Source organism: Thunnus maccoyii, chromosome 5 (genome assembly GCF_910596095.1).
Source record: "Thunnus maccoyii chromosome 5, fThuMac1.1, whole genome shotgun sequence".
Lineage (NCBI taxonomy): Eukaryota > Metazoa > Chordata > Actinopteri > Scombriformes > Scombridae > Thunnus > Thunnus maccoyii.
In genome coordinates, this window is record NC_056537.1 from 30,758,480 (window position 1) to 30,783,576 (window position 25,097).

The 25,097-nt window shown below is 40.4% G+C and overlaps 1 protein-coding gene across 5 annotated transcripts in view; it reads right to left on the reverse strand.

Annotated features, from left to right (window-relative positions):
* hydin (HYDIN axonemal central pair apparatus protein) overlaps positions 1–25,097 on the reverse strand; it is a 72,482-nt gene that overhangs the window by 10,419 nt on the left and 36,966 nt on the right. For 3 of the 5 annotated variants that reach the window (XM_042410906.1, XM_042410903.1, XM_042410904.1), the window contains exons 26-74: positions 24,689–24,898; positions 22,559–22,813; positions 22,301–22,475; positions 21,680–21,810; positions 19,789–19,916; positions 19,251–19,387; positions 18,820–18,947; positions 18,522–18,635; positions 18,050–18,130; positions 17,684–17,833; positions 17,156–17,395; positions 16,521–16,650; positions 16,280–16,420; positions 15,927–16,097; positions 15,519–15,692; positions 15,003–15,178; positions 14,800–14,874; positions 14,441–14,624; positions 13,717–13,846; positions 13,129–13,288; positions 11,914–12,039; positions 11,663–11,768; positions 11,189–11,298; positions 10,748–10,912; positions 10,174–10,383; positions 9,837–10,043; positions 9,416–9,648; positions 9,124–9,306; positions 8,476–8,595; positions 8,224–8,383; positions 7,961–8,133; positions 7,611–7,809; positions 7,404–7,497; positions 7,112–7,205; positions 6,831–6,999; positions 6,150–6,232; positions 5,800–5,955; positions 4,839–4,941; positions 4,347–4,551; positions 3,816–4,048; positions 3,586–3,734; positions 3,160–3,355; positions 2,909–3,017; positions 2,352–2,591; positions 1,887–2,029; positions 1,480–1,698; positions 1,229–1,389; positions 888–982; positions 470–698 (exon numbers count right to left, since the gene is read on the reverse strand). In XM_042410906.1, coding sequence (XP_042266840.1) covers positions 470–698; positions 888–982; positions 1,229–1,389; positions 1,480–1,698; positions 1,887–2,029; positions 2,352–2,591; positions 2,909–3,017; positions 3,160–3,355; positions 3,586–3,734; positions 3,816–4,048; positions 4,347–4,551; positions 4,839–4,941; positions 5,800–5,955; positions 6,150–6,232; positions 6,831–6,999; positions 7,112–7,205; positions 7,404–7,497; positions 7,611–7,809; positions 7,961–8,133; positions 8,224–8,383; positions 8,476–8,595; positions 9,124–9,306; positions 9,416–9,648; positions 9,837–10,043; positions 10,174–10,383; positions 10,748–10,912; positions 11,189–11,298; positions 11,663–11,768; positions 11,914–12,039; positions 13,129–13,288; positions 13,717–13,846; positions 14,441–14,624; positions 14,800–14,874; positions 15,003–15,178; positions 15,519–15,692; positions 15,927–16,097; positions 16,280–16,420; positions 16,521–16,650; positions 17,156–17,395; positions 17,684–17,833; positions 18,050–18,130; positions 18,522–18,635; positions 18,820–18,947; positions 19,251–19,387; positions 19,789–19,916; positions 21,680–21,810; positions 22,301–22,475; positions 22,559–22,813; positions 24,689–24,898 — 7,760 coding nt within the window. The remainder of the gene's footprint in view (positions 1–469; positions 699–887; positions 983–1,228; positions 1,390–1,479; positions 1,699–1,886; positions 2,030–2,351; positions 2,592–2,908; positions 3,018–3,159; positions 3,356–3,585; positions 3,735–3,815; positions 4,049–4,346; positions 4,552–4,838; positions 4,942–5,799; positions 5,956–6,149; positions 6,233–6,830; positions 7,000–7,111; positions 7,206–7,403; positions 7,498–7,610; positions 7,810–7,960; positions 8,134–8,223; positions 8,384–8,475; positions 8,596–9,123; positions 9,307–9,415; positions 9,649–9,836; positions 10,044–10,173; positions 10,384–10,747; positions 10,913–11,188; positions 11,299–11,662; positions 11,769–11,913; positions 12,040–13,128; positions 13,289–13,716; positions 13,847–14,440; positions 14,625–14,799; positions 14,875–15,002; positions 15,179–15,518; positions 15,693–15,926; positions 16,098–16,279; positions 16,421–16,520; positions 16,651–17,155; positions 17,396–17,683; positions 17,834–18,049; positions 18,131–18,521; positions 18,636–18,819; positions 18,948–19,250; positions 19,388–19,788; positions 19,917–21,679; positions 21,811–22,300; positions 22,476–22,558; positions 22,814–24,688; positions 24,899–25,097) is intronic. The other 2 variants (XM_042410905.1, XM_042410907.1) reach the window with 2 other exon arrangements.

A 25,097-nucleotide genomic window follows, 5' to 3' on the forward strand; every position in this document is an offset into this window, starting at 1 on the left:
CATTCACTACAGGAACCTACACAAATAGTTTACTAAACAAGACTAAGCATTACAGTCGAAAATGTGGGTAAACCATTCATTATTCAAGCATGGAAAATCAAATACACAAACAAAAATAACAAATCAGTTTTGCAGAATTGGGGAAGCATGTTAGTGTCTATCCCACTTTGATTTGACAGGGGATATATAGGTTCTAGCTTCCCAAACTCTAATATGAATTAATTTACTTTTTATGTATAGTCTTTATTGTATTATCTCTGTGTATTTTGGGCTGTATTGTATTGTCATATTTTTGGCATCCCTAACCAATTGAATTTACTTGATTTAGTACCAAGAATAATGTTTACTCGGCCAATTGTTCAGCATAAGTCAGTTTAATCTTTTCACAATTGTGTAAGTTTTCTCTGACTAACAACACTGTTTCACTTGGCTTGTTATTTATTAATTATCATCAGAACATTGCGCTCACTTGCAGAGCAGCCTGCCCTGGAACTGGGCCACCTCCAAAGGTGAAAAGCAAACACTGAAATTCTGCATGGCACCGGGCTCAACAGCCCCGATGCTGGGTTCCACACTGAAGGGTGGCAGCTCAGGGTTGCCCATCAGAAGAGACATCACGCTGGCCAGAGCACTGGCAGGACGGGCTCCAGTCAACACTCCTGCTGACCTGCTGCCAGGCCGAGAGGTGAGGGTCCGATCTGTTATTGACAATACATGTCCACATTTACACACAGTTCAACCAGTTTCAAGCTACATTTTAAAAGCATTTAAATGTAAATAAGTATATTAAATTCACTTTTGGAACATAATTGTACAGCAAGAATGGTCAAATGCTATCCAATGCTGAAGAGTTAACCTAATAATAAACAATAGTATTTCTGTAATACCTCCTTGGTTTTGGTTGAAACTGTTGCTGCTTGGATCCATGAGGACTTGCCAGGAGAATTCCAGTTTCACATTGCCCTGATTCACTATCTCCAGTCTGCGCACACAATAGATGAATGTACAGACATTGTATTTATTATGCATTGTAATAATATGGTACTTTACATATACAACAGTGGTCAGAAAATGCGGGATGTGATGGTATGCAATTTGATGATTATTTTGATGGTTAATATTTTGTATAAATCTTGGCATCTGACTCATAACATAATCACTGGGTGGCTGTGTATTGTTAAATTTGCTTTAATGAAACAACATCTGCAACAACAAAGACCTGACTTACTGGTGGAGCCTGGTTTGGTAAAGCATGGTGTCTTTGAAGTGGATAGCGTCTGTGTTGCAGATGAACTTGACGTAGTCACAAACTGCGTTAATGTGCAATTCCAGCTCCCACTGCGAGCCCTCAACCACAGAGCAGCATGGCTCAGGATCTGTCTTTATCACCTGCATGCAAACATATGGATGCATAATTGCGAATTAACTCTCTCTTCAAAACTCATCGTCAATATGTCCCTTAACATTCAACACATGTACCTTATTCTTCACAGGTTGTGCTCCTGAAGCCTGCTTTGAGGCACTCAGCCACTGTACTGTCCTCTGTCGGTCATCCCAGTCAGCCACCTGTTCCAGTGGCTGCTGGAACTCAATCTGACAAACCTTGCATCTCATTGGCTGGCTGGTCAGAGTCACTGGCTGACTGGAGCAGAAGGTGACAGTCACGTCCTTCGAACAGCCAGCGTGCAGGTGTCCTACCTGCAGGAATAGAATGAATTCTTTTCATCACATATGGCCGAGTATTACTCCAGGCCAACAGTAAAACATGGGGTAGAACCATTGGAATGTGATTATATTGGACATTAACTAAGGCACTACAAAAATAAGTGCATGTCAAAACATTTCTTTTTTGTTTATTTTGAGCATTCCTCTCTTTAGTGTTTTACCTGTGGTGAAAAGAAGACATGGGATCCAGCAGGTGGCCACTCAAACCTCACCACCTGGCTGCTGCTGTGGTTGATCATAGTGAAACTCTCTTGGTACGGGCAATCTACATGGCAGTCACCAAAATTCAGCACTTCATAATTTCCTGTGTGGGAGACAAAACCTGATTTAAATCAAGGATGAGAAACACACTTCTAAGTTACTAAATCACTATGTTCTCTGTACTTAAAGGGAAACTCCTTGATGAATGATGGGGAAAATAGGGTCCAGGTTGAAAAATAACGAAGTTTCCCTTTAACAGCATTTCTCTGGGCACAATCATGGAGTGATTGGAGTGATTAGTGATTTCTATACAATATGTCAGACTCCCTGCTATCATCCTAATCTCCTAATCACCTCTTCCTCTCCTTTCCTACCACATTATTATTCCCTTGTAACTCCTCTCCTGCCCCCCTTTCTTCTCCTACCTTTCTCATCATCTTCCTGATCCGTTTCCCGCAGTGATCTGCTAATGTTGTCCAGTGAGACAATTTCCTGGTAAGCTTCTCCAGTCACTCGTATTATGGTACTGCTGTACTGGTTGCCCTCCACCTGCAGTGATATCTTGGCCTTGACACTCAGGGGCTTATCAGAACAGAAGCTGACCTCAAACTCCACCTCCTCGTTAACCTCCAGCCTCAGGGTGGCTCTGTGCACCAACTGATGCTCTGTGGAAGAGAAGACAGTCACCAGCATTACAAAGAAGCCTATGTTGAGTTTATAAAATGATAAATTAATGAGGGGAAACACTTTGATGTGGCTCGCAATCCCTGCTGACACCAGTCTGCTAAAGTCTGTGAGGGTTCTGTTCTCAGAGATGGGACTGATGAAACACTGCAGCAGCATTACTGCTAGGGAGTGGAGCAGTAAGCAGTGGCATAGGCATTTGTCTTTCTAGTCCATTGTGTAAATTGCTAATTACTAATCGTTTAAACGAAGAGGAGATGCTATTACTGTAGACTTTGTTTACACGTAAAAGTTTTACCAGGGTCAGTGGAGCCCTCAAGTCGTGTGGAGTTGATGGAGCTGCAAGTGTTGCCAGGGCCAGCTTTGAGGGCAAACACTCCATGTTTATCCAGCATGTCAATCTGGACCTACATAACACAGAGAGCCATGAAGCACCTTTATTCACAAAATTCCCTCTGATCTAGTTGCAATGTATCAACTCTAACATGTTGAAAAAAGGGACAAATCAATAATAAAAGAAAAAGAAAAAGTGAATGTGTCTCCTCTCACCTTTGCTGAGACATTTCCATCATTTAGCAGCACCAAGCGCAGGGTATGTCTCCGACCTACCAATACCCGTCTGAACTGCAGCATTGGGCTTCCTCCACTGTTCCTCAGTGCTGGACGCACCACACACACACTGGGCAGAGAGCCCTCGCCGATTAGGTCAAACTCCAGCACCTTGCTCTTGAATGTGGGTGTCATTCTGCGACAAGGAAAAGGCAGTGGTAGGAGATGTTAGTATTCTCTTAATGTCGTGTATGTCCCTACGCACTGTTTTGGTGAAGCTGCAGCTTTCCTTTCGTTGCATATGTGCCTACACAATGTGTTTTGACAATATAACTGAATTGAATTGAATCACTATACTCACAGTAGTAGTAGAATTAAAAGCAGCAAAGGCAACACCAAAGTAGCATACACAGTCATGCACTATACCTGTTGGTTCCCTCCAGTGTGGCTTCAAACACTGCACTGTAGAGTTGCATCGTCTGGGGTGTGAAGGTGACCACAGCGAATGAGTGTGACTGGCTGGGAACGGACACTGCCGTGGCAGACAAATCAAAAACATCCAGGTTGCGCGACACCTGTAAGCAAATACAGAAACTCTAACACCTGCTATCTGCAATCAGTGATACTCCTGCACGCACTTATCCATGCCACACTACCTTCACGCCAACATATTTGATGGCCAAGCTGAGCACGCAGGGCACCTTGCTGTGGTTGATGAGTTTGAAGCGAGCATGAGCAGTTCGCCCCACCAGGACTTTGTTGAAAATAAATTTGTTTTCTTCCAGGATGTAAATGCCTTCAGCATTGCGAAACTGCTCAGAGGAGAGCTGACTGCTGTTGTGACACACATGGTGCTCCTCAAAGATGGAGGCCATGTCTAACACTATGCCTGAGGAACAAAAACAAAAAGAAGGTCATACACAGTGTTGTAGCCCCTTCTTTTTTTCACAGTCTATGCTTTTGTGATCACAAAGATGAAAAGTTCTGATAAAAGATTTTTGAACAAGATAATATGATTTTTGAACTTAAATCCAGACCCCAGGTAGCCCAAATATTGAGCCGCACTCATCTCTATGGGTATTCAAATAGACACAGAAATGGAAAAAACTGTTTTTCTGTTTTACTGAGCCATTTGGAAAAAAAGGCGCAATTGTTGTGGTTTATCAATCACATAAGACAGCTCCCACCTGGCTTGCAGACTTCAGCCAGCAGTCTGTATGGTATGCCCTCAGGCTGGTCTGAGGGGTCACGGTCACTGATGTCAATGAGCAAACCCTGGTTCCAATGGCCTAGCTGTTCAGCTATGCAGTCAACTGTCACCACCTGCTGAGAGCCTGGCTGCAGGGTTCCTGTGCAAGGAGACACTGAGAACACCCCCATGGTGAGGCGATTCTGAAAGGGATGATCAGAGGAAGGAAGAGGAGGTGGAGATGAGAAGTCAGAAATTGACAGTCAGTTGACAACTGTGGCAGGCAAATGTCTAAAAATTGCTAGAATGAAGTAGTATGAGTGAAGTGAAGCAAAATTGCAATTCAGTAGCCTATGATTATCAGCCTAGTAACACACATACTACATACTTCGAAAGACAAATATGTAGAAAACTGTCCACACATAACCCTTAGAACTGCATTAATCACTAAGCATTGTCCTTGTTGTCATCTCCATTAGCGGCCTCTCACCTGTGTAATGCCTATGTCTCTGGGGAAGGACTCTCTCACTTTGCTACCAGCACCAGTGGGCCTCCCTGAATGGCTCTCTGGAGGTATCTTCTTATTTGGAGCTCTGAGACCAGAATACAAACCGCGAATACAATTCAACATCTTCACACAAACTGATTTCAAATTATTAGAGAAGGACCAGGACAATTTTTAGTCTATAAATGTCATTTTCAAGAAGTAGTTGAGACCTCAGTTCACAGTTCACCGTGTTAATCAAGGGCATTTAATTGCACACTCACACACTCTTTTCAGTTCCACAGTGCACACAGCACTGTCACATTTTTGTATGCAATATATTGTGCCACAATATATTGTTGCAGCCTTATTGGCAGCATTTCTAGTACCATATCCTCAACTTGAAACATAATTTCTACAAGCAGAGTCGATATTACATTTTGTGCTTGTAATTTATGCTCAAGAAAACTCTATTTTCAAAACTATTTGAACTGTCGTTCTCATCTTGTTAGAAATAATATACACTTAATTGATACAAATAAACTATTTTGATACGGATGCTAATTTGATCCTTTGATTTGATTCATTTTACTTTAATATCACAGAACTTCATCATAAAAGCAGCATGTGTCTCTGAATCAAGAAATATGAATCAACATTTGCAGGGATTGGCAACACAATGATGCTTCGATGACACTTAATTTGTACGGTGTATTAGATTTTAATATGGGATTTGTCACATATGGCAGCAAACACGGCTCAACATGTACAGTATTTCGTCAACAGCCCAAGAACACCTGAGCTGAACTGCTACTTTGATATTTATTTTAATTTCAAATTTGATTTGTTATTTTCAAAGCATAGAAAAACCGCTGTTCCATTCCAGCTTTTGGAAAAGTATTAGCTTTTATGAGTCTGTGTATAAGTTTGTGTGTGTGTGTGTGTTTATACTGTGCTGCTCTCCTACCCTGGCCTCCCTGGTGGGTCAGTGTCTGTGATCATACAGCAGATGGTGAAACGGGTCTCAAAAACTCCAGTATTCTCAATAGTGAAGCTCTGGCTTTTCTTGCAGCCGTAGACCACTGGACCAAAGTTGATGTCACATGCAGGTATGATCTTATACCTAGACAAGGAACACACAGCAATTTATCACAATCTATGTATAGGCCAAATATCAACAAAATAACAAAAGCTTGCAGATTGTGATGAGGTGGCGTGACACTTTCTGATTAATGGTGTACAGTAAAACGTACTAACTGTGATGTCAAATGGTACAAAAGAGAGTGAGAGTGATGACAATATGAGTCAAGACCTAACCTGGAGAAGACGGACTGGACTGAAACCTTGATGGCTAGAATGGCTATAGTTTCTCCTCCATCCCCGATGCTGGGTTCAATCACCTGCAGCAGAGAAGTTCAGTTAGCATCTCACCATCTCTCAATTACCTCTTTCACATTTCAAGAAGTTCTCTGCTTTTGAAATAGATGTCAAAATTTTAGCCACATTCCACAAGTTTATGAAGAATGTTGAATTGTCATGTCTTTGTTTCTGCTTTGCACCTCATATGGACAAAAACAAATAAGAGTTTCTCAATAATCTCAATAAAACAGCATTTTGAATACGTCTTGCTTCAACACTCGATGTACATATAATTCTGTGGTATTTAAGTGGAATTTAGCTTTTTCTTAATAGTTAATAAATCCAGACACCTAATACATCTTCCCCCAGTAGGCCAGCACCATACCCTATGCATATATAATCCTTTTATAACCAGATATTCAGCTGTGGTATAACTGCTTTCCTTTAGAGAAATACAGTTTTATTTGATGGAAAATGTGCAACGCATACCTCTAATCATGAAATACAAGTAGAAGCTAATGATAGAAAATAAAAAATTATACCAAAAGTTAGTTAACAAGGTTTTCCATTCCTCTATGACCTCAATATGTAATTGAACATCCAGCTCTGGGATCATTAGGAGCTGTGTATGACTCAGACCTGGCAAGGCAGGACAGGTTGCTCTCTAAGAGAGAGTTCCATCATGGGTTTGCAGACGATCTGCACTGTTGTGGGTTTTTTGTGGGGCATTAGAATCCCACTTTTGGGGGACACAGTGAAAATGGAGTCAAGGTTAGGCTGGCTTGGGTCTGTCCGCTCAAGTGTAAACCTTTTGGAAAGAAAGCGAAGAAAGTTCAATAGTGAGATAAAATCCACTTAATGTGGAATCAGACTGATACAATGGCACATCCATAAATCAAAAACTAGCAGTTTGAACTCACCTGTAGGCTATGTCATATTTTCCTTGGTTTTTCATCCTGAGGGACAACTTTGCTTCCTCAAAGACTTTAATGGTTCCGAAGTCCAGACAGCCATCTGCCACAGAAACAAGAGTATACAGTATATCATTTTTTTATTATTATGACATCAGGGAAGCAGCACAGTCACTCAGTGGTGAACACTGTCATCTCACAACAAGAAGATGATGAGTAAAATCTCCTTGCCTTAATAGAATTACAGTGAAAGCCAAATTAACTTTTACTTTTAAAGAAAATATTTGTGTTCCGTTTCTACCTGGTGTGATATCCAGAGCTATATCATAGGCTTCTGCGGTGACCTGTATGTTTTCTGTGTGCACAACGCCAAGAATCTTCTCTACATCGGAAACCTAAAACAAAACACACAGCACATGCTGTACTGTACATACAAACAGATCTACATCACTTCACAAATCCTCTGGCCATTTCCATTTCACCACTTGCTCTTATACTGTTTTCTCACTTCCAGACGTAAAATCTTCTTAATGTGGAGTGGCTTCCTGGCCCTGAAGTGCAAGCTCAGGAGGAAAGAGGAGTTGGGTGAGATGATGCCCTCATCCTGAGGCACACTGAACTCATCACCCAACTCCTCCACACCCTGCAGTCTCCAGGATACCGGCAGAGCTGTCTTGTTGTGGAGTGTCACACTACGGCTGTCTCGTCTAGAGAGAAGGATGGAAGAGGGTAGGTTGAGTGGAGAACAGGACAGAGGGATTGACAGTTTAGTTTAAACAAAAATAATTTGCTGTTATCGCTGCACTTGATGTATTTTGATTTGACTTTTTACTGAAATTAGTCTCTACAATCTGGTACCTGTGCAGCAAAATCCTGTCAAAAAACAAATGCTTGCTTTCTAGCTCCAGCTCTGGCCGAACTCCCCAGCAGGAGAGGTTAATGATGACAAGCTCTGGATTGTCCTTGATACAGCACACAATGCTGTCCTTGATTTGTCCCACTTTTGTTGGATAAGCCCAAACTGTCAACTCCTAGCAGGACGGAATAATATTTACAAGTAATAATGTTATTACAGTCATCTGTATTAATTCAATGGTCAATGTATAATAGAAATATTGTACCTGTCTCTGGTCAGGTTTGAGAGTCATGGTTGGAGGGTCCAGCAGATATGTGGTGGCCTGAGTATCATGCTGGAAACGGAACTGAACCTCAGCCTCCAGACCTGAATTGTTTTTGATCACTAGTCTCTCTCTGTTCTCTGGGTACTTATTTTCCTTGTATCTACACAGACAGACACACATACACACATAATAATCTTAAAAATGCATATGTGAAGACAAACACAAATACGCTGCCATCATTCTTCCTCTTACCTGTCTCTGGTCTTGCTACAGAGTAATGGTCCAAACTCAAAGAATCCAGGCTTGACTACGTAAATCTTCTGGAGCCCTTCTTCCATTTTCGGCACCTTTCTACTGAAGCTAAAAAGAGTTCTGTGGAAAAATGAGGTTGGATTACTGTCAGAAAATCATACTGTAACATCAATAACTATCAATAACGACTGAGGTTTGAAAGGTTAAAAGTAAGTTTTGAAAGTGTAATTTGGTTTTAAATCTGAAAAAAATGATTTAAATATTTGAGTATAATGTCTGATGTTTGCATCTGTCTCTTCGAAGTTTCAAAACTTGCTATGCAGACATTCAACACAATTCTTTCAGAGATCTAACTCACTTTTTCTCAATATTCAACACGCTCTTTTTAGAGATTTGAATCTGCTCTGTCAGGTTTGCCTGCTGGGATTACTGGCTGTGTTTTAACAGGGTAAACAATAAATATTTGACTGTAACTCAACTTGATATATTCGGGATGTTTACTAAAATTTAAAATTAAGTTTTTTTAAAATGAACTCTGACATGTAGAAGGAATCTGTGCATACTTATACTCATTTCTGTTAACCTCTCCCTTCCTCTACCAATCATTTTAATTCATGACTACATTAAAGGTAAACAATGCTGACTGACTTGTAGTCTTTGCAGATGGAAGGATATGTACACATTCCTCTACAGGGCAGCTGGTAGCGTCTCTGGGTCCCAAGTAGCTCAAAGTTGAAGATCTGTTCAAACTTCCCTGGAGTCTCTGAGTAGAACCATATCTTCATAACCACTTTGCCATTGGCTGGAACAACCCAGCGAAATGTCATCAGGCTGCATAGAATACACGGATAAACATGCACAATTAGTAAAACAACAACAACAACAAAGCACTCATATAATTATGGTATAGGTTAATGTGTTGTCTGTATGTTTTTCTTGCCTCTGGTTGCGTTTCAGCTCTAAGCTCGCTTGGTGTTGGTCTTGTTTGATGCAGTCAGACATGGAGGAGACATATAAAGGAGGTGAGCGAGACCTGTCTGATCCCTTTGCTTTTGTCTTGGCTGACGTTCGTCTCTTGCTCCTCTGACTCTCTCTGCTCTTTTTATCTTTGTCCTTTGTTACTTCCTTGGTGCTGCCCTTGATGCGACTTTTAGAAGTTGCAACGGCCTCCTCCTTTAGTGTGCACAAACACACACAGATGCATAAAAACACACTCAAACATCACTCTGATTTTGTAATTTTTAGTCAATTGTGATAATTTGGTATGATAACCCATGTGACCATGGTTAGTGCTCATTTTGCTTTCCAAATTAAGCCCACATTTCCTGTAAATATTTATTATGGTGGAAAAGGACCATTACCTTTACCGCTGATGCTTGTACATCTTCCTCTGACTCTTTCTTCTCATCACCCTGTTCATCTGTCCCAGAAGGACTCAAAAAGGTGAAACAGTCGCAAGCCAGTTGACTGTTACATTGCACCCTGTCTTTGGGGAAAGGAACCATAGAAAAGGTGATGGGAGGAGGGATGGGTGGGCCACTAGGTCCCAACCCTAAATCATCCAACACCTAAGGAGACAAAAGGAAAAAGGAACATGGAACATACTGATGTAAAACCCAGTGGTAGGCTACAGTTTGACTTAGTGTAAATCATACTATCCATAAAAAAAAACCCAAAACCAGAAAAAATAGGCCATACCTCCTCCAGGGGAGGCAGGGTGTTGCCCTTGAGCAGCTCAGTGGCACTTGGATAGTCTTTGCCTGTTACGTTCAGTACAATATGAGGGGTGATATTCGGTGGAGACACCTTGTCTCCTGCTTTTTCTGCTTCAGCTGGTGGTGCCATCTGGCTAGGCATTGGAGACAGGACCTTGTTGCTGGCTTTTTTGGCCCTCTTGCCAACAGGAGTCTGTACACAGATTGAGATTGATGGGTTCAAATTTCAGCTGTAGTAATTCTGAGGTTTTATTTGTCTGTGTGAGTCATCTATATCAAAGTCCAAATTTTCCAAACAATGATAATGGTGGTTTTTCAGAATTTTCTTAAATATGGTAAGAAAATATATGCACAAATAAGAAAAGATATGTTCACTCTGGGTATTGATATATACATTGGTCAAATTGCTTTTGTAGGAAGCAACCAGGTTGAGCTATTCACATATTATGTGAACACTTCAGAAGAGGATAGAGCAGATTATCATCATTTTCCTAATTTTCCTCATCTTTATTTATGTCACTTATACATGACCGCTTTCTTGAAGTCAGCAAACTCACCTGTTTCTCTGTTGGGACATCCTCTGTAGCCACTGGGGCCTCTTCACTCGGAAGTGGAACCAGCAACACGCCCTGAGCCCGGTCCCAGTTCTGCAGAATGTGTTCCACCTGGGCCTGGCTCTGCTCATACGCACTGAACTGACACTGCAGCTCATCCACACCAGACTAGATAGGGGTGCAAAGGGTGATTAGGAGAAAGAGCAAGAGTAAACAACTAGGTCATAAGCATTTAACAGCATTTACTGCATTGTCTTGGTAGAAACTTGGTGTATGTGCGAAGGCCATTCATATCCAACATATTATATGGCTAAAATAGTCTGCAAGCACTAGGTTTAACTGTTATACTGTATGTGAATTTAACATTTAACAGCAATTACGTATAACTGTGAATGGAATTCTCTTATCCACCATGTCTAAATTGTTAGTTATCAATAAACCCACCATTTCTCCCTCTGGCTTGTCTGCCGGTTGAGGAGACTCTGGTGTATGTCGGTTTCCATTGGTTTCTTCTATCTTCTTAAGTGAATGATCAGCCTCTTTGCTTTGATGTGCTGTATTAGCAAACAAGGTCAATGGTAATACATGATTTCATTTTTCATCATGAGTTTTATCCTGTAAATGGTGTGAAGTAAATTATCATAATGATATAATTGACTCCTTAGTGTACTTTGGTAGTTATTTTTACTTCTGTGTACATGAATTGATGTATCCGCAATTACTTATAATTAATCAGGTAACCTCATCAGGAGCTTATCTTGGTTTTGGAGACCAGATGAAAACAATGTATATTAGTTAAAACTGTAAGCCTAAGAATTCGATAAAGTTGTGAGTTCAAACAACATGTTGTATCCTTTCATATAATTTGACCGGAAAGTTTCTATGTCCTGCATTAAACAGTGTAGAGGGATTCCTTACATTTGTTGGCACCTTCATTCAAATTGCGTTGTTCTCTTGAGTCCACTAGTGATTCTTTAGAGTTGTTACAAGGAGACATCCGACGACCATCCATTGCAGCTGTTGACTGAAGAGGAAGAAGGATTCCAAAATCACTGATTGGCCAACAGTGTATGTTATTATGTGTGTATGTATTTGCATGTTCATATGTGAAATCTGGTCCAGAAGAGTTGGTTCACAGAGGAATGACTGAATGGCATGTGTGTACAGACCTGCTTTTCCCCATGCACGTCTTTCTTTCCTGACACTTCTTTAGTATCTCTCTCTACACCCATTTTGCTTTTCTTCAGCTCTCCTTCCTCTTCTGTCAGTCCCTTCATCTCCATATTTTCTGTACTCTGAGAGCCAATCATATTGAAGACAGAATGCTAATAATGAGAAAACACAGTTTGGCCTCTATTTTGGTGTCTGGGCATGGCGAGGAACACACACTGGAGGTTATTTCCTCGCCTGTGCCAGTTTGGTATCTTGGTGACACGTCTTCTGCCCCAGTGGGAGGAGAAGTGCTATAGAGAGTGTGCCATTGTCAATTCAGTGTCATACTGTCTGCTTGGAGCAGTTCAACAGCCCTTCTGCTCCTTAAAATTTTGGTCAATTTATTTGGTGAAGGCACACCCCTTTAAGCTTCTCTGAAATCACAAAAACATCTTTATTCATGTTTTGCTCATCTTCACAAGATTCCAGCAAGTTAGAGTAAAGGTTAATGAGTGAATCTCACTAGCTTTGGTATCCACAACAGTCACCAGCCTACAGACAGCCTTTCCCTTAGCCTGGTGCCTCTCTTTACAGTCATCTGAAGATGGCAGGTACTCTATCTGTTCCTTTGGTGTGCACATCAAGTTTGTCAGTTGAGATGAATTATTTTGAACAGTTTTTAATGCAAACCAACTGGCATGTTGGATACTGACACATTGAAAATAGTTCACACAGCCCCAAGAAAAATCATAAGTCAATAAAAATCTGTATCCACTAATAAGTTGTTTGTTACAACCAATCCTCTCGTGGTGTCTCTTTTCAAAACACTAACTAGGGGCAATGACTGTGTTTTAACTGCCCAAAATACTGCCTGCTGTGCCGCATTTTAATTACAATACAGATAGAGGTGTGGCTGTAATGAGCAACATGATGTGATAGATGTGCATAGAGATCGTTCCGGTTAAATTTTATGGTGGTGTTCCCAGAAACAAAATAGTGTTACGTTTATGTAATATTGATTTGTGGATCATTATCAGGAATAATTGCTCTATAAATGTTCATTTTGGAGTAAGAAGATTGAAAGGTTTCATTCCCAGGTTGAAAAAATAATTTCAGAAATAAAAAAGATACATGATAAATTATATATTACATTATAAATTCTACCTTTGTGTGTGCCTATGTGAGAGTATTTTGTTCATAGAGGAGTGTTGAAATGGGATACATATACATACCTGCTTCATCTCCAGCAAGCTCTTTTTCCTCAACCCTTCTTTAGTATCCTTCTTTCCTTTTTCCTTTTTGCTCTTCTTCTTCAGCTCCTCTTCTTGTAGTCTCTTCATGTCCTCCTGTTGCCTCTTCTCCTCTTGCTTTTTCACTATTCGCTCAAGCTCCCTTATACACAAGCACATGCATACACACATAAATACACGTTTTTTTTAATGGTTGAAAATATTCCCATTATTTGGGGGAAGCTGTGTTTACTTTGGGCCAGAGCAGCCTAATTAGTATTTGTGAACAATTCTTCTAGACTCTAGAGGGGACTTCAAACAAGTAATGTGCACAACATTAAGAACTGCACATTATTTGATCATATTTTTATTTAGACTTTCTCTTGCGTCATCCTTCCAAAACAACTGTTCAGCATTTGACTGCTGCTTCTTTCCTTTAATTTTATCCTCTTTAATTCTTGGTTCAACAATTTTGTACCTTCAATACTAACAGGGTTGCATTCATAACTTAATGGGTAAAAAGGTTTTTAACAAAAACCACAATGTCCAGCACCTAATAGAGAGTGTGTCCAACCATCCTGCAGTCAGTACCTGAGTTTCTGCTCTCTGTGTCGCTGAGCAATACGTTCCTTCTCCTCCTCTGGTAGAGCATCATACTCCTCCTCATCCAGCTCCTGCAGCCACTGCTCCTCCTTGTCGGCTTTCTCTTTCTGCAGGGCCTCTGAAGAACACACACAAACACAACACCCACAGATTGTTGCACATATGGTGTCATAAAGCTTTATGAAAAAAAAACAAAACATAAACCATACAAAAATTTTGAGCACTGTCCTTAAAAGTACCCTGCGGAGTTTTCTTGCAAACAGTTTCTGTTTACATTCAGTGTTACTCATCAAAATGTGCAAACTTAAGATCTAACATACGTGTTGAATGTGTTTCCTTCCTCATAAAGATTTGCAAAGCTGATTTCTTTTGGGAAATTTTGATACCTGCATTGTTTACATCCATGTTTTTCTCACTAGGAGCCTTCTTCTTTCCTGCCTTTGCTGGCGTATTACTACCTTTCACATAACATTACAGCCAACTGTAATTTAGTGACATGAAACAAACAAAACAGGTACCCAAAAAACTGCTCCATAGTGCTTCTGTAATAGTGGTCAAAAACTCCACAGGGTACCTTTAATTGTATCAGATTCCAAATTAAATCTTAAATATACTGTATACTGTTATACTTGATTTTTTATTCTTGGATATTCTATTTTGCAACAAAACTTGAAGCAGTCCTATTGTATAAGATTGTGTGTATGTATTTTACCCTCAGCTTCTCGTTGAGCTCTCTCTCGTGCCTTCAGGGCAGTGTAGGAGTCTGACAAGTTGACTACGTAGATGTGTTTCCGGTTATTAAGGGCCTTGAGGACAACTTGCAGCGTGCTTGCCACTGATTGAGTGTACACCGACTCCAGGCCATCAATCACTACGCCACGGTAACAGTCACTTAACTGTTATCACGACAACAGCAGCACCCACAGCAATGACAAGACAAAGAGAGCAAACATGATGACACGGTGCAAACCAAGTGAAACTCGGCCTCTTTAAATGGTTACATACAATATATATCAGATATCTGCTGGTTCACAAGTACAAACAGCTGTAATCAAAACAGGGTCATATTACCTGTAATCTCTCCGCCAGGATATCAACCAGCAGCTGCTCAGGTAAGAGATTGCTGAGTGTGGTCCCATCTACTCCCTGAGACAAAAAGAGTGGTTTTTGTTTGCAAAGATGTATCCAGTAGGAGCCAAACCCTCAATTTTTAGAGATTTTTTTTTTTCAATGGTAAAACACACTGGGTGACTAGCAGACTTTAGGAAACGTACCAGGCAATGGGCAACATGCGTGCTTTCAGTGTCCTGAAGTTCCTTGGAGTCATTTCTACTGCAGCTGTCCTCGCTAGGTTTCACAAGAACCTCTACAGGAGCTGAATTTGGAGCTGGATCTGTGGTTTCAATAGTTGCTGCAGGTCCTGGTGCTGTGGTATCTTCACAGGCCTGAGCTGGAAGCAGACAGATATATTTATCACCCATTAATTATCAATTTTAAGTTGATGGTAGACTGTGCTCCTCAGTAGTAGTGTTCTGACTTACTATAGAAGGTTCATAATCCCTAATTACAAGCACAGTGCAGCTTAGTACAGTATGTCTTGTACTGTTGACCAATTAGCTGTTCCACTGAAGTGGCAGGTGATTACATGCCTTGTTAAATGGCATATTGACAGTATGAGAAAAATTACTTATCAGCCACTTTTTCTGACTTCTAGGCTACTCCCAAAACACAAAAACTCCATATAATTATTTTAAAAGAATTACGCTACATTTAAAGTATATCTTGCTTACCAGCCTCCTCAGCCTTCCTCTGAGCATACTCAGCAGCAGCACTGTCATACAATTGTCTTGCTGTCAGACTAACAGGTGAAGTGCCATTTATCAGCACATCTGTAAACACAGCATCAACACTCAGGCACGCTCCTCCGTAGTGATGTCCCAGAGCAGCTGCTGTGCTGCTCTTACCTTGAAAAACGGAGGAACAGGATACATATACAGTTTTAAACTCACTACTACCCCACAGTTGTTATGCAGTAAGCAATCGCTACAAACCTGTCTGATGAAATAACAACTATATATGCAGTATATACGTATGCATACTCACCCAGCCAAATGACTTTATATTTAATATTTAATTGAAAAATCAAACAATCATTTCATTTTTTCCAATGCAGAATCAACTGTTTTCAACTGCTTCACCTGTCAGTGGGGCTCCATACACAATAATAGCAATGCCTCTGCGGTTGCGTGCAGCCAGACCCTCAGGTGACAGGTCAACACCCATGTGGCGGGCGATTGCTCTGGAGACAGGGGTCATCTCTAGGTGTCCCAGTCTCCCATGGCTTCCATCTTTGGCCATCTCTGAAAGAACTGAATGCACAAAACAAGCATTAGACAGAGAGAATGTGAGAAGTTAAACTTTAGTATAAGAGTTAAAGTTGAAGTCAATCTTACACCTTGTACCTGTGCAAATTACTGTGAATTACACTCGCCTCGTGTGAGAATACTTTCACAAGCTTGCAAAATTCCACTACTAAAACAGTTGCACTCACGCAGTTCAGCTCGGTCCACAGTTGTGTGTTTTTTTCCCTCCTTGCTGTCTGGTGGGAGGGAATCGCTTCGTCTCAATCTCTTTTCTTCCTCCTGTGTTTCACCCTTCCCAGCTTCTTTTTCATCAAAGTCTTCCTTCAGCTCTGGTGCACACAGGTAGGTCAGGTTAAAACAGGTATGTGCTGATACACTATTCAGACACCTGCAGGTATATGATCTATGTCTATGTGTGCCTGAACCTACCATCATCTTTCAGTTGGGAGCAGTGCTCTTTGTAGTAGTCGAGCAGTTCTGTGGGAAGACTTTCTCCAGGGGCCCTGGGAGGCAGCAGCAGCACATTGTTCTCATCATAACCCTGCATCAGACGCAGGATCTGCATAGGATGAGAGGGGTGGGGGGTGAGAGAGGAGGGAAGAGGTGCAGAAAGAGAGAAAAGCTGTTTCTTTCTGATGCATTTCATAGTCTCACTCCATATCTCCAGTAACAAGTGCTAAAAAATAAAACAACAAAAGCTGATTTAGTTAAAACATAAGAACTGGTAATGCTGTCTCTTTGTCAAGGTTAAGGCTGGGCAGGACTTCTGATGGCTTTGCTCCCCCCTGGTGGATGAATAGTTTATAAGTTTTGGTTCAGGGTGTGTGATTTACATGAAACTGACTCTATGACAGAAGAAAACATGTCCCTTTTCAAGAGTCTATCATTAACAAACGACCTTGTTGTCTATCTCATTCCCATTTTCTCTTTGTCTCTTATCCATTGGCAATCCTACAGGATAAGAGGATATGAGGTCATCATATAACCCCATTTCTTGCTTTTCACCACCATACATTACAAAATAAAACACATTCTTTTTTGAAACTTCAGAAAAAGAGAGCTACCTCTTCTTCCTCGAGATACTGTGTGTCGAACTCCAGGGAGTAGAATTCAACGGGGAAAGAGCAGGGGTTTTTGACTGTGACTGTGGCTTCCACGTCCGTGCTGACAGGCCGGCAAGGCGCCAGCTCCACCACTGACGGGCAAAACTCGAGTTGTGGCTCCTCACCCTGCCCCTGAGCTGTAATGAACACCTGCTGGGTGCCCTCAGCCACACGGACCACTAGCTGCCTGTTGTAAGCACACTGCAAAGACATACTGTGTATAGTATATAGTATGGTAACCATCCTTGTCTTTATTTTCTAACAATTATCAAACTCTTTGTGCATGCTACTTTTCAACTTTCATCTTTCTTTTATAAATACAAAAATCAAAATCCATATTTTATTGAAATTTGGGTGCATTCTTTTATTTCCAATGTTGTGTTTCCACCATTTCATAAAAGCAGTAACCCATACAATGCCATGTTACTCTGCCATGAATTGTGCCAAACAACTGTTTGTAGATGCTCTGAAATCAGCAAAGCTCCTTACCCCCTCAGCAGGGCTGAACTTGACCTGGACATTGACCTTTTCACCGTGGGAAAGCATGCCAGAGCAAGGAACCATTTCAAATACCGCCAGAGGAGGCCGCTGCTCCTGCAACACCTTTTTACGCGTGTAGAGAGGCAGGAACTTGTCAACCTGAGTGAATGCAAGAACAGTAGCAGGTCTCACCTTCATGCAGTGATGTCTGTATTTGTCTTTATTAGATAGGATTCTGAACAATTAGTACTAAAGATGGCAGATGTTGTGTAGAAGGAGTTTTTGTTATGTGGTGGATATTAATATTTACAAAATTATTTAGGGGAATGGATTGAAATTTCTATAAAAATGACAATTTCTCCTATTGGTCCGTACCTTTTTGAGAGGCTTCACCTCCTCAACTATGCTCCAGTTGCAGGGCACAGACTCATGATTCAACAGCTTTATAGTCTTGATCTAATGGGACATGAGATACAACACAGAAAGTTCTGTATCAACAACCTGATCACATTCTCATTTCTGTTTGAGTATCAAACAGAATGAACTGATTGAAGATTTCATGCTGAAGCATATAATGTTTGAATGTACGTTTGGTAAGAGCAGTCCTTGGAAATTATACACTTAACCTGATCTTACAGTAAACGATCGCAAGATGGCACCACAGCAAGGCAGCATACTGGTCTCTTATTAGTGCCCCTCATTAGTTGTGTCAATCTGTACATCATATGGCATTTGTACTTTGACCTACTTTCCTGTTCTTCTATTTTTGCATGTTGTGTAAACATGCAAAAACATGCCCATTTTATTACTAAGTGTAATAAAATGGGCGGTAGAATCACACTATTACCTGACACATGCCACACTGTACAGTGTCAAACTGCAGTGTATCCGTGGAAACAGTAACGGTCGGTACAGTCACAACTGCACTCAGCCGCACCTGCACCACTGGGCCACCTGTGACCTGTAAAAAAAACACAATGATCTTAAAAACAAGATCACACTGCTGCTCATCACTGAGGGAGGGGACTCAATTATTTAGAAATATGATTGTTTCATAGATACGGATATAATGGGGTAGTGCAGAAATAATGACTGTTAATGATGATAATTGATGATAATGAATGTTTGACCATGCCCATGTGTACCTGTATTGGCATGACAACACTTATGCCCCCCATCTGCAGGTTGGCTCCTTGGGAATCAAATTTCACTGTGAAAGTCTGTGTCTCACCGCAGGGAAGGTTCTTCACTCTTTCAAATTCTACACTGAAACCTTTAAAAGGAGCAAAAACACAATCACAGCTTTTTATTTGTTGTGTTAAGTGTAGAACAATTGAGAAGAACAGATAATAAAACAGCCAATGAAAACACAAGGATTAATATCAGAGGAGGGGCAGACTACGGAAAACATGTTGTATTAGTTGTAGTGTCCCTTAGGTCCAATCACTGTCAAATTAAAGATTTGGTATAAATGTGGTAGTACAGAAATATTACTGATTAGGAAACAGAGATTAACTGAAAATGTCACATGAGCCTAAATAATGTATTCATGTCTTGCTGCCTATTCATGTGTTACCTGTGCCAGAGAGAGGTTTGCGCTTTGCACAGAAGGACACAGCCACTGACCCAGTGTTGGTGACATTTACAGTGTGACTGAGGACTTTACCAGGAATGACATAACCAAAATCCAAAACATACTCTGGGAGCTGGAACCTGGGGGAGAGGGAAGGGGTAGAGATGGATAGAAAAAGCATAAATGGGACAAAGTTAGTTCATTAAGTTTTGATTTTACACATGTGAAGAGTTTTTCTGATGTAGTGCATAAACAGTGGAGCACAGTTAATTGCCTTGGACTTCGATTTGCTTACTTTATATGTGATAATAACTTCGGCCATATCACCCAGACATATTCTGCAGTATAAATTTGTGGAACTTGAACAAGCAAGTGTAATTGGTATGAATCAAATCAGCAGACACACACCACAGAGCAAAAACTTACTCAGCCAGATATCATTCATTAACCCAGACTCAATTCCACAACACAGTTTCACACAGTCCTCACTTCAGTCTAGCAAGTGACCATCTGTTTAATCAGAGTGTGTGTTTGTGCATACTTGCTAAGTTTGTGCCACTTTCTGGAGGAATCTTGTGAGTCTCTGAGCTCTATCAGGCTACCCGACACAGCAAGAGCATTTTCTTTGACCAATGTTCTCTCAATCTCCATGTGAAGCAGCTCCTCATACTAGAGACAGCAGGCAAAAGAGAGAGAAGAGAGGGAGAAAGAAGGATGGGGTGAGTAAACACTCAAAAGTTTCTAAAAAGAATTGAAGAGTTACAGAAAGTAATTAATAGTCTGAATGGTAAGAAAAATATTTCAAGGTTTGTCCAAATATATAATCATGTCACAGATGTTGGTGCGGTAAACGTGAAAATTACATACACAATTTTGATATCTTCAGCAGCAAGTAAACAACTCACAGTTGTGATTGAGGACATTTACAAATATATTCCAGCTAGTCAAAATGGCTGTTGATCATATCTCAAATCTGTATTTTCAAAACTCCCTTCAGGATATTCATAAACCTTTTCTAGAAATCCTAAAAGGAAATTTCAATGTTAATAATTAAACTTTAAAATATATCAAATTTTTACTTTCTAACTACTTTCTAATTGGTCATAACTCCAGTGCCTTAAATTATATCAACTATGGCATTTTGGCAGGTAATATTTTAGTTTTAGATATCCAAAATGATCATTATGAAATATTTAAAGGTATGGAAATAGAATTTCAAAATCCAATTCAAAATCAATAGGAGCTTTAATTAGAGGTGACATTTTAGGAAATACACTTATCTAATATCTCACATTAGCCTCTGTAAAACACAAAATTTATGAATTGATTAAACAAACAGTTTAACAAGCGTAAACAAATAAAGTGTAAATTAGTGAATAAGCCTGACTATTCCTTTAATAGCAGAGTAACTTAAGTATAGCTTTAGTCAACTAGTCAGAGTGTAATTGATAATGTAATTTATCATTTTGACTGGGTAAAATGTAATCAATATTTAAGTTTTAGCTAGTCAATAATGTATAAGCTACAGTATGACAAAGTAACTTAATGATATCTGTTATATCATTGTAGATGTGTAGTATTTATCTACACTGGTTAGTGTAATCAACCAAAATTTTTAAACCTTTTAGAAATCAGTTTACAGAAATCAGAAAACCGTTGTTCTCCATCTCAAGGCAATATAAATTTGTCTGTGACGTGGTTCATAAGGTACACACAGAATGAAGAAATCTCTTCTTTCTTGTAGACTGTAACAACAGTAAATAGAAAGTCACTGAGGTCAAGATCTTTTTCTGGATAATGTAATCTGGCCAATTTGTCAGGTTTTGCACAGGTACTGTAGCTTCTCTAGGAGAACCTTATCTGTTATGAAAATGTTTGCATTTTCATTTCAGTGGTTAGGGGAAATGCCAGGGATGTTGCTGGAACAACACACAAAACCGTGAGTAAATAGGCTACTGAGGGGAAAAGCAGAAAATAGCAATTTCCATTGTAATTCAATGGCTCCTGTCTTGGTGAATAGGACACCCTGAAAAATCAATACACAGATAAGAAACAGGAAAAGCCCTACATAATAGGCTGGTTACGAACAGCAGGGATGTAGTGGTACTGCCTTCCCCTTACAGAAAACAATATATTGAGAAATGTGCAGCATATATGCTGACCACAATGGCAGGCATAAGAAAACTCTTTCTCTACATAAACAGGAAGGACTGTATGAAACAACAGTTTGCTGTTATTTAGTACATATCTTATATGTTTTTTCATATATTGTTATATTGATGTAAGACTTTCTGAAATCACTTTTGCCTGTATTAGAATGAAACATTGTGTAGTTTTCACAACATTTGCTTGTTAGTAACCAACATGACTACAATATTAAATCCAAAACTCAATATTGTATGAGAGCATCTTTAAAAGTTTCAGTCACTGACTTTCAGGGTGCAGGTGGCCTCTGTTGTTGCTCCTCCACCAGTGGTGATTCCATTCAAAACTTCTTCTCTCAATCTATTTGCCTCCACAGCTGTTCTGGCCTGCTGCACCACATCACTGTAGCATTCGTCCGCTGCAAGGGAATTACAGCATCCAATCAGAGCATTTGTGTTTCTCTATTTGTTAGCATTGAGGTGTGATTATTAGAGAGACCTGAGAGACCATCAACCAGACAATTTGGGCTCAATGCTTTCTAGCATAAGGACAAGACTCTGTTCGATGACAATTTCCTCATGTGGATCAATAAACTATTACATTATGTGGTATAGTAAGCACCTTCTGTTGATTTTTATTGCTATCAAATTTCAGTTTTTTCCTTTCAATGCACAGATTCCTTCTAGTGGCATCGCCTGACACTACCCTAACACTGCATTTGGGCAAATAAGATTAATCTATATTGTAGCAGTTAGTCTGTTGCAGCTTGTGATTTTGGCTACAATGAAAGCATAATAATGAGACTAAATCTTGTATTCTGCAGCTCAGTTGCAGTAAATTCTCATCTTCTGGTTTGTTGTGTAAAGATACAATCATGTCTGCGTGTATAAGTGTATGTGTATGCATACACAAGTTTCGTGGCAAATTGAGGCTTATCCTCGGGAACACTCCCTCTCCAGTCAGTGTGATGTCCTGGGCTGGTAGGTGAGCCACCTCCAGCTGAAGCCGCTTCTCAAACACCTCAGGGATGCCGGGGAGGTAGAGCACACGCAGGCATTGCTCCATGTTGGCATCAACATAACCCTGGCACACACAAAACCTGGTTGCAGAAAACCTACATTATACATGTACTTTCCGCATCTGAAATGGTCCCATAATGAACTCACCACAGGGGGGATGACTATGGGCAGGCCAGGTCTGACCTCCTGACCTTCCTCATTTAGCTCATTATCTTTTTCCTGCCTTGCATCAGGCTGCTGCTTGTCTTTCTCTGGGACCTTCTCCTGTCCCCCTGCCTCCTTATCTCCCTCCTCCTCCTCCTCCTCCTCCTCCTCCTTTTGAGGCTGTTCGATGCGAAATTTGAAGCCAACCTTGCCAGTATTCCTCAGGATCACCTTAGCTTCCCCTACATGATCAAACAGCTGGAAGAAGAAGAGAGATATTGAGAGAAGAGAGGTAACTTTTCAAACTGCCAGTACCTTTATTTTCAGTGAAGATAATGTGAAGCAGATTTATGGAAAACAGAAGGTTTTGGGACAACTACTCCACCTAGTGTCATTTAGGTGGAATGGGTGCCTTGTTAAGGTGATACAGTAAAAGACCTGTTTTTTGGAGATGCACGATGTTGGTCACGTTTTGCGCTAGATATGGTGGTAGTAGCTGTGTTACTGTGATATGAGTACAAAGGAAGGGGTCGTTATGTGAACGTGTGTGAAGTGAAAAAATGTAGTGCCAATATTTTTAAAATAACATAAACATGCCCTAAGCTTCTTCATTCTCTTGGACTTCCTGTGATACCTGTATTTACTGCGATGACAGTAACGCAAAAGATCTGAACTGAAGACAGGAACTTAGACAGAGGCATAGATTAAGAGAGAGAGAAAGGAAGAGACAGAGATAAACAGAGACAAACAAGAAAAATAATAATAGAAATGTTGCTCCAAATCTTGAGTTCAAAGTTAGTCACTTGTTAGTCTTGTGATACCAGACAATCAGAGATCTCCACCTACTGAAGTCCGGGGATTTCTAAATGCACAATAGTTGCTTGAATGGCGGTGAGAAGAGCCGCTAACACATTTAGTCAAGGACACGCCTCACCAGAAATGATGCTCTCCCCCCACTCTCCTCCGTAGTGAACTGCATGTCACTGCCCCAGTATGAAGGGCCGCCCCAAAGACTTTAGATTGGTTCTGCAATGCAGGTTTTTTTTAACTCTCTGATTGTTTCCACCCAGTTTTAACAATGAAACCTGGGAGATTGTCCTCAGTCTCTGACTGAGACTGACTTGTGAGTCTAGTAACAAGTAACAAGAGGAGGATGTTTCAGGACTTATTGACAAATGTGGATAAATCTTTGACTAGAAGAGAACAACAATGAGAGAGAGAGACAGCAAGAGCAAAAAGAAAGCAAGAGGTGCTGAACGGACAGGAAGGTCAGAGAAATGTTCTGCTGAATCGCTAATTTCAACTAAATCAAAGATCAATATGTCCTTGTTTTGAATATCAATGATAACTGGTCTGGATGGCTTGCATACTTAAAGAGGGAGTGGAAGTGCAAAAGGCTAAACTATGAAAAACTATGCAGTGACATCCAAAGTCAATGTGGCTCTTCTCACCAGTTTTTTTAATACATAAAGAAGGTACGTAAAAAAACAACTTTGATGCTCTTAATAGTAGATATTATGTTTAAATAATGTGTATCCCAATGACATAATATCTCTCAGCATTGGATCCTGTGATATCCAGAAGAAGTGGAATTGGGAAGATAAAATTAGATTGTTGGTGAAAACACTAACAATCAATAAAAGCAAATAATCATGAAATAAACTAAACCAGTGCAGCAAACACATCATCATCCAAAATCAAGACCAAATCTGTCACACTCCCCTTGAGCCTGCCAGTTTCATTTTGATGATGGCAGAAAGCATCATTCCCCAAAGTTCTGGAAAAAACTAATTAGCTTTGTCTAAGACATCATGTGTTGCACATGGATGAGCAAACAGATGGCAAAGGAACAACAAGGACAAGAAAAGCAGGATAACAGAACATCAAGGAGGGCAAATTAACTTAAAAGGAAGGAGTGTAGCTTGATAGGGAGCAAAGGAGGGTTTTGCCCTGACATGAGTCTCTCAAGGCTTAGCTATGACCAGCATTCTCTAACTCCAGTCATGGCCCTAATCCTAGCTTTAACCATCTGTATATTCTAAGATGAAAGAACTGCCGGAGAGGCTAAACTCAGTGTAAGGCCCTGTAGGCCCCGTATACAGTGTATCCATACAAATATATATACATGTATACCTGCGGACCAAAGTCGACGATGGCAGAGTCAAGGCTGTAGCTAACTTCTGATGCTTCTCCTCTGAGTTTGATCTCATATATGGGCCCCTCCTCCACCTGGCACTGTGCTACCACCTCTTGGCTGACATATTCATGGCCGTAGAAGTAGAATGTGACCAGCTGCTGGTCCCCGGGTTGTAGCTGACCATAGATTGGCAAGACATCAAACACCTACAGACACAGAAAGAAAATTACTATAGTAGATTCAGCTTGCCACTTGGCCAGCGTCATATGTCAAAAACTCACGGGATTCATTCACATTTTTAATGCTTCTCTCACTGTGCTATGAGTTTTCCCTTTAAGCTAGTATTTTACAACATATCTCATTCAGAGTCTGCACTAGCAGTGCGTACTACTGCGTTTAGTGCTG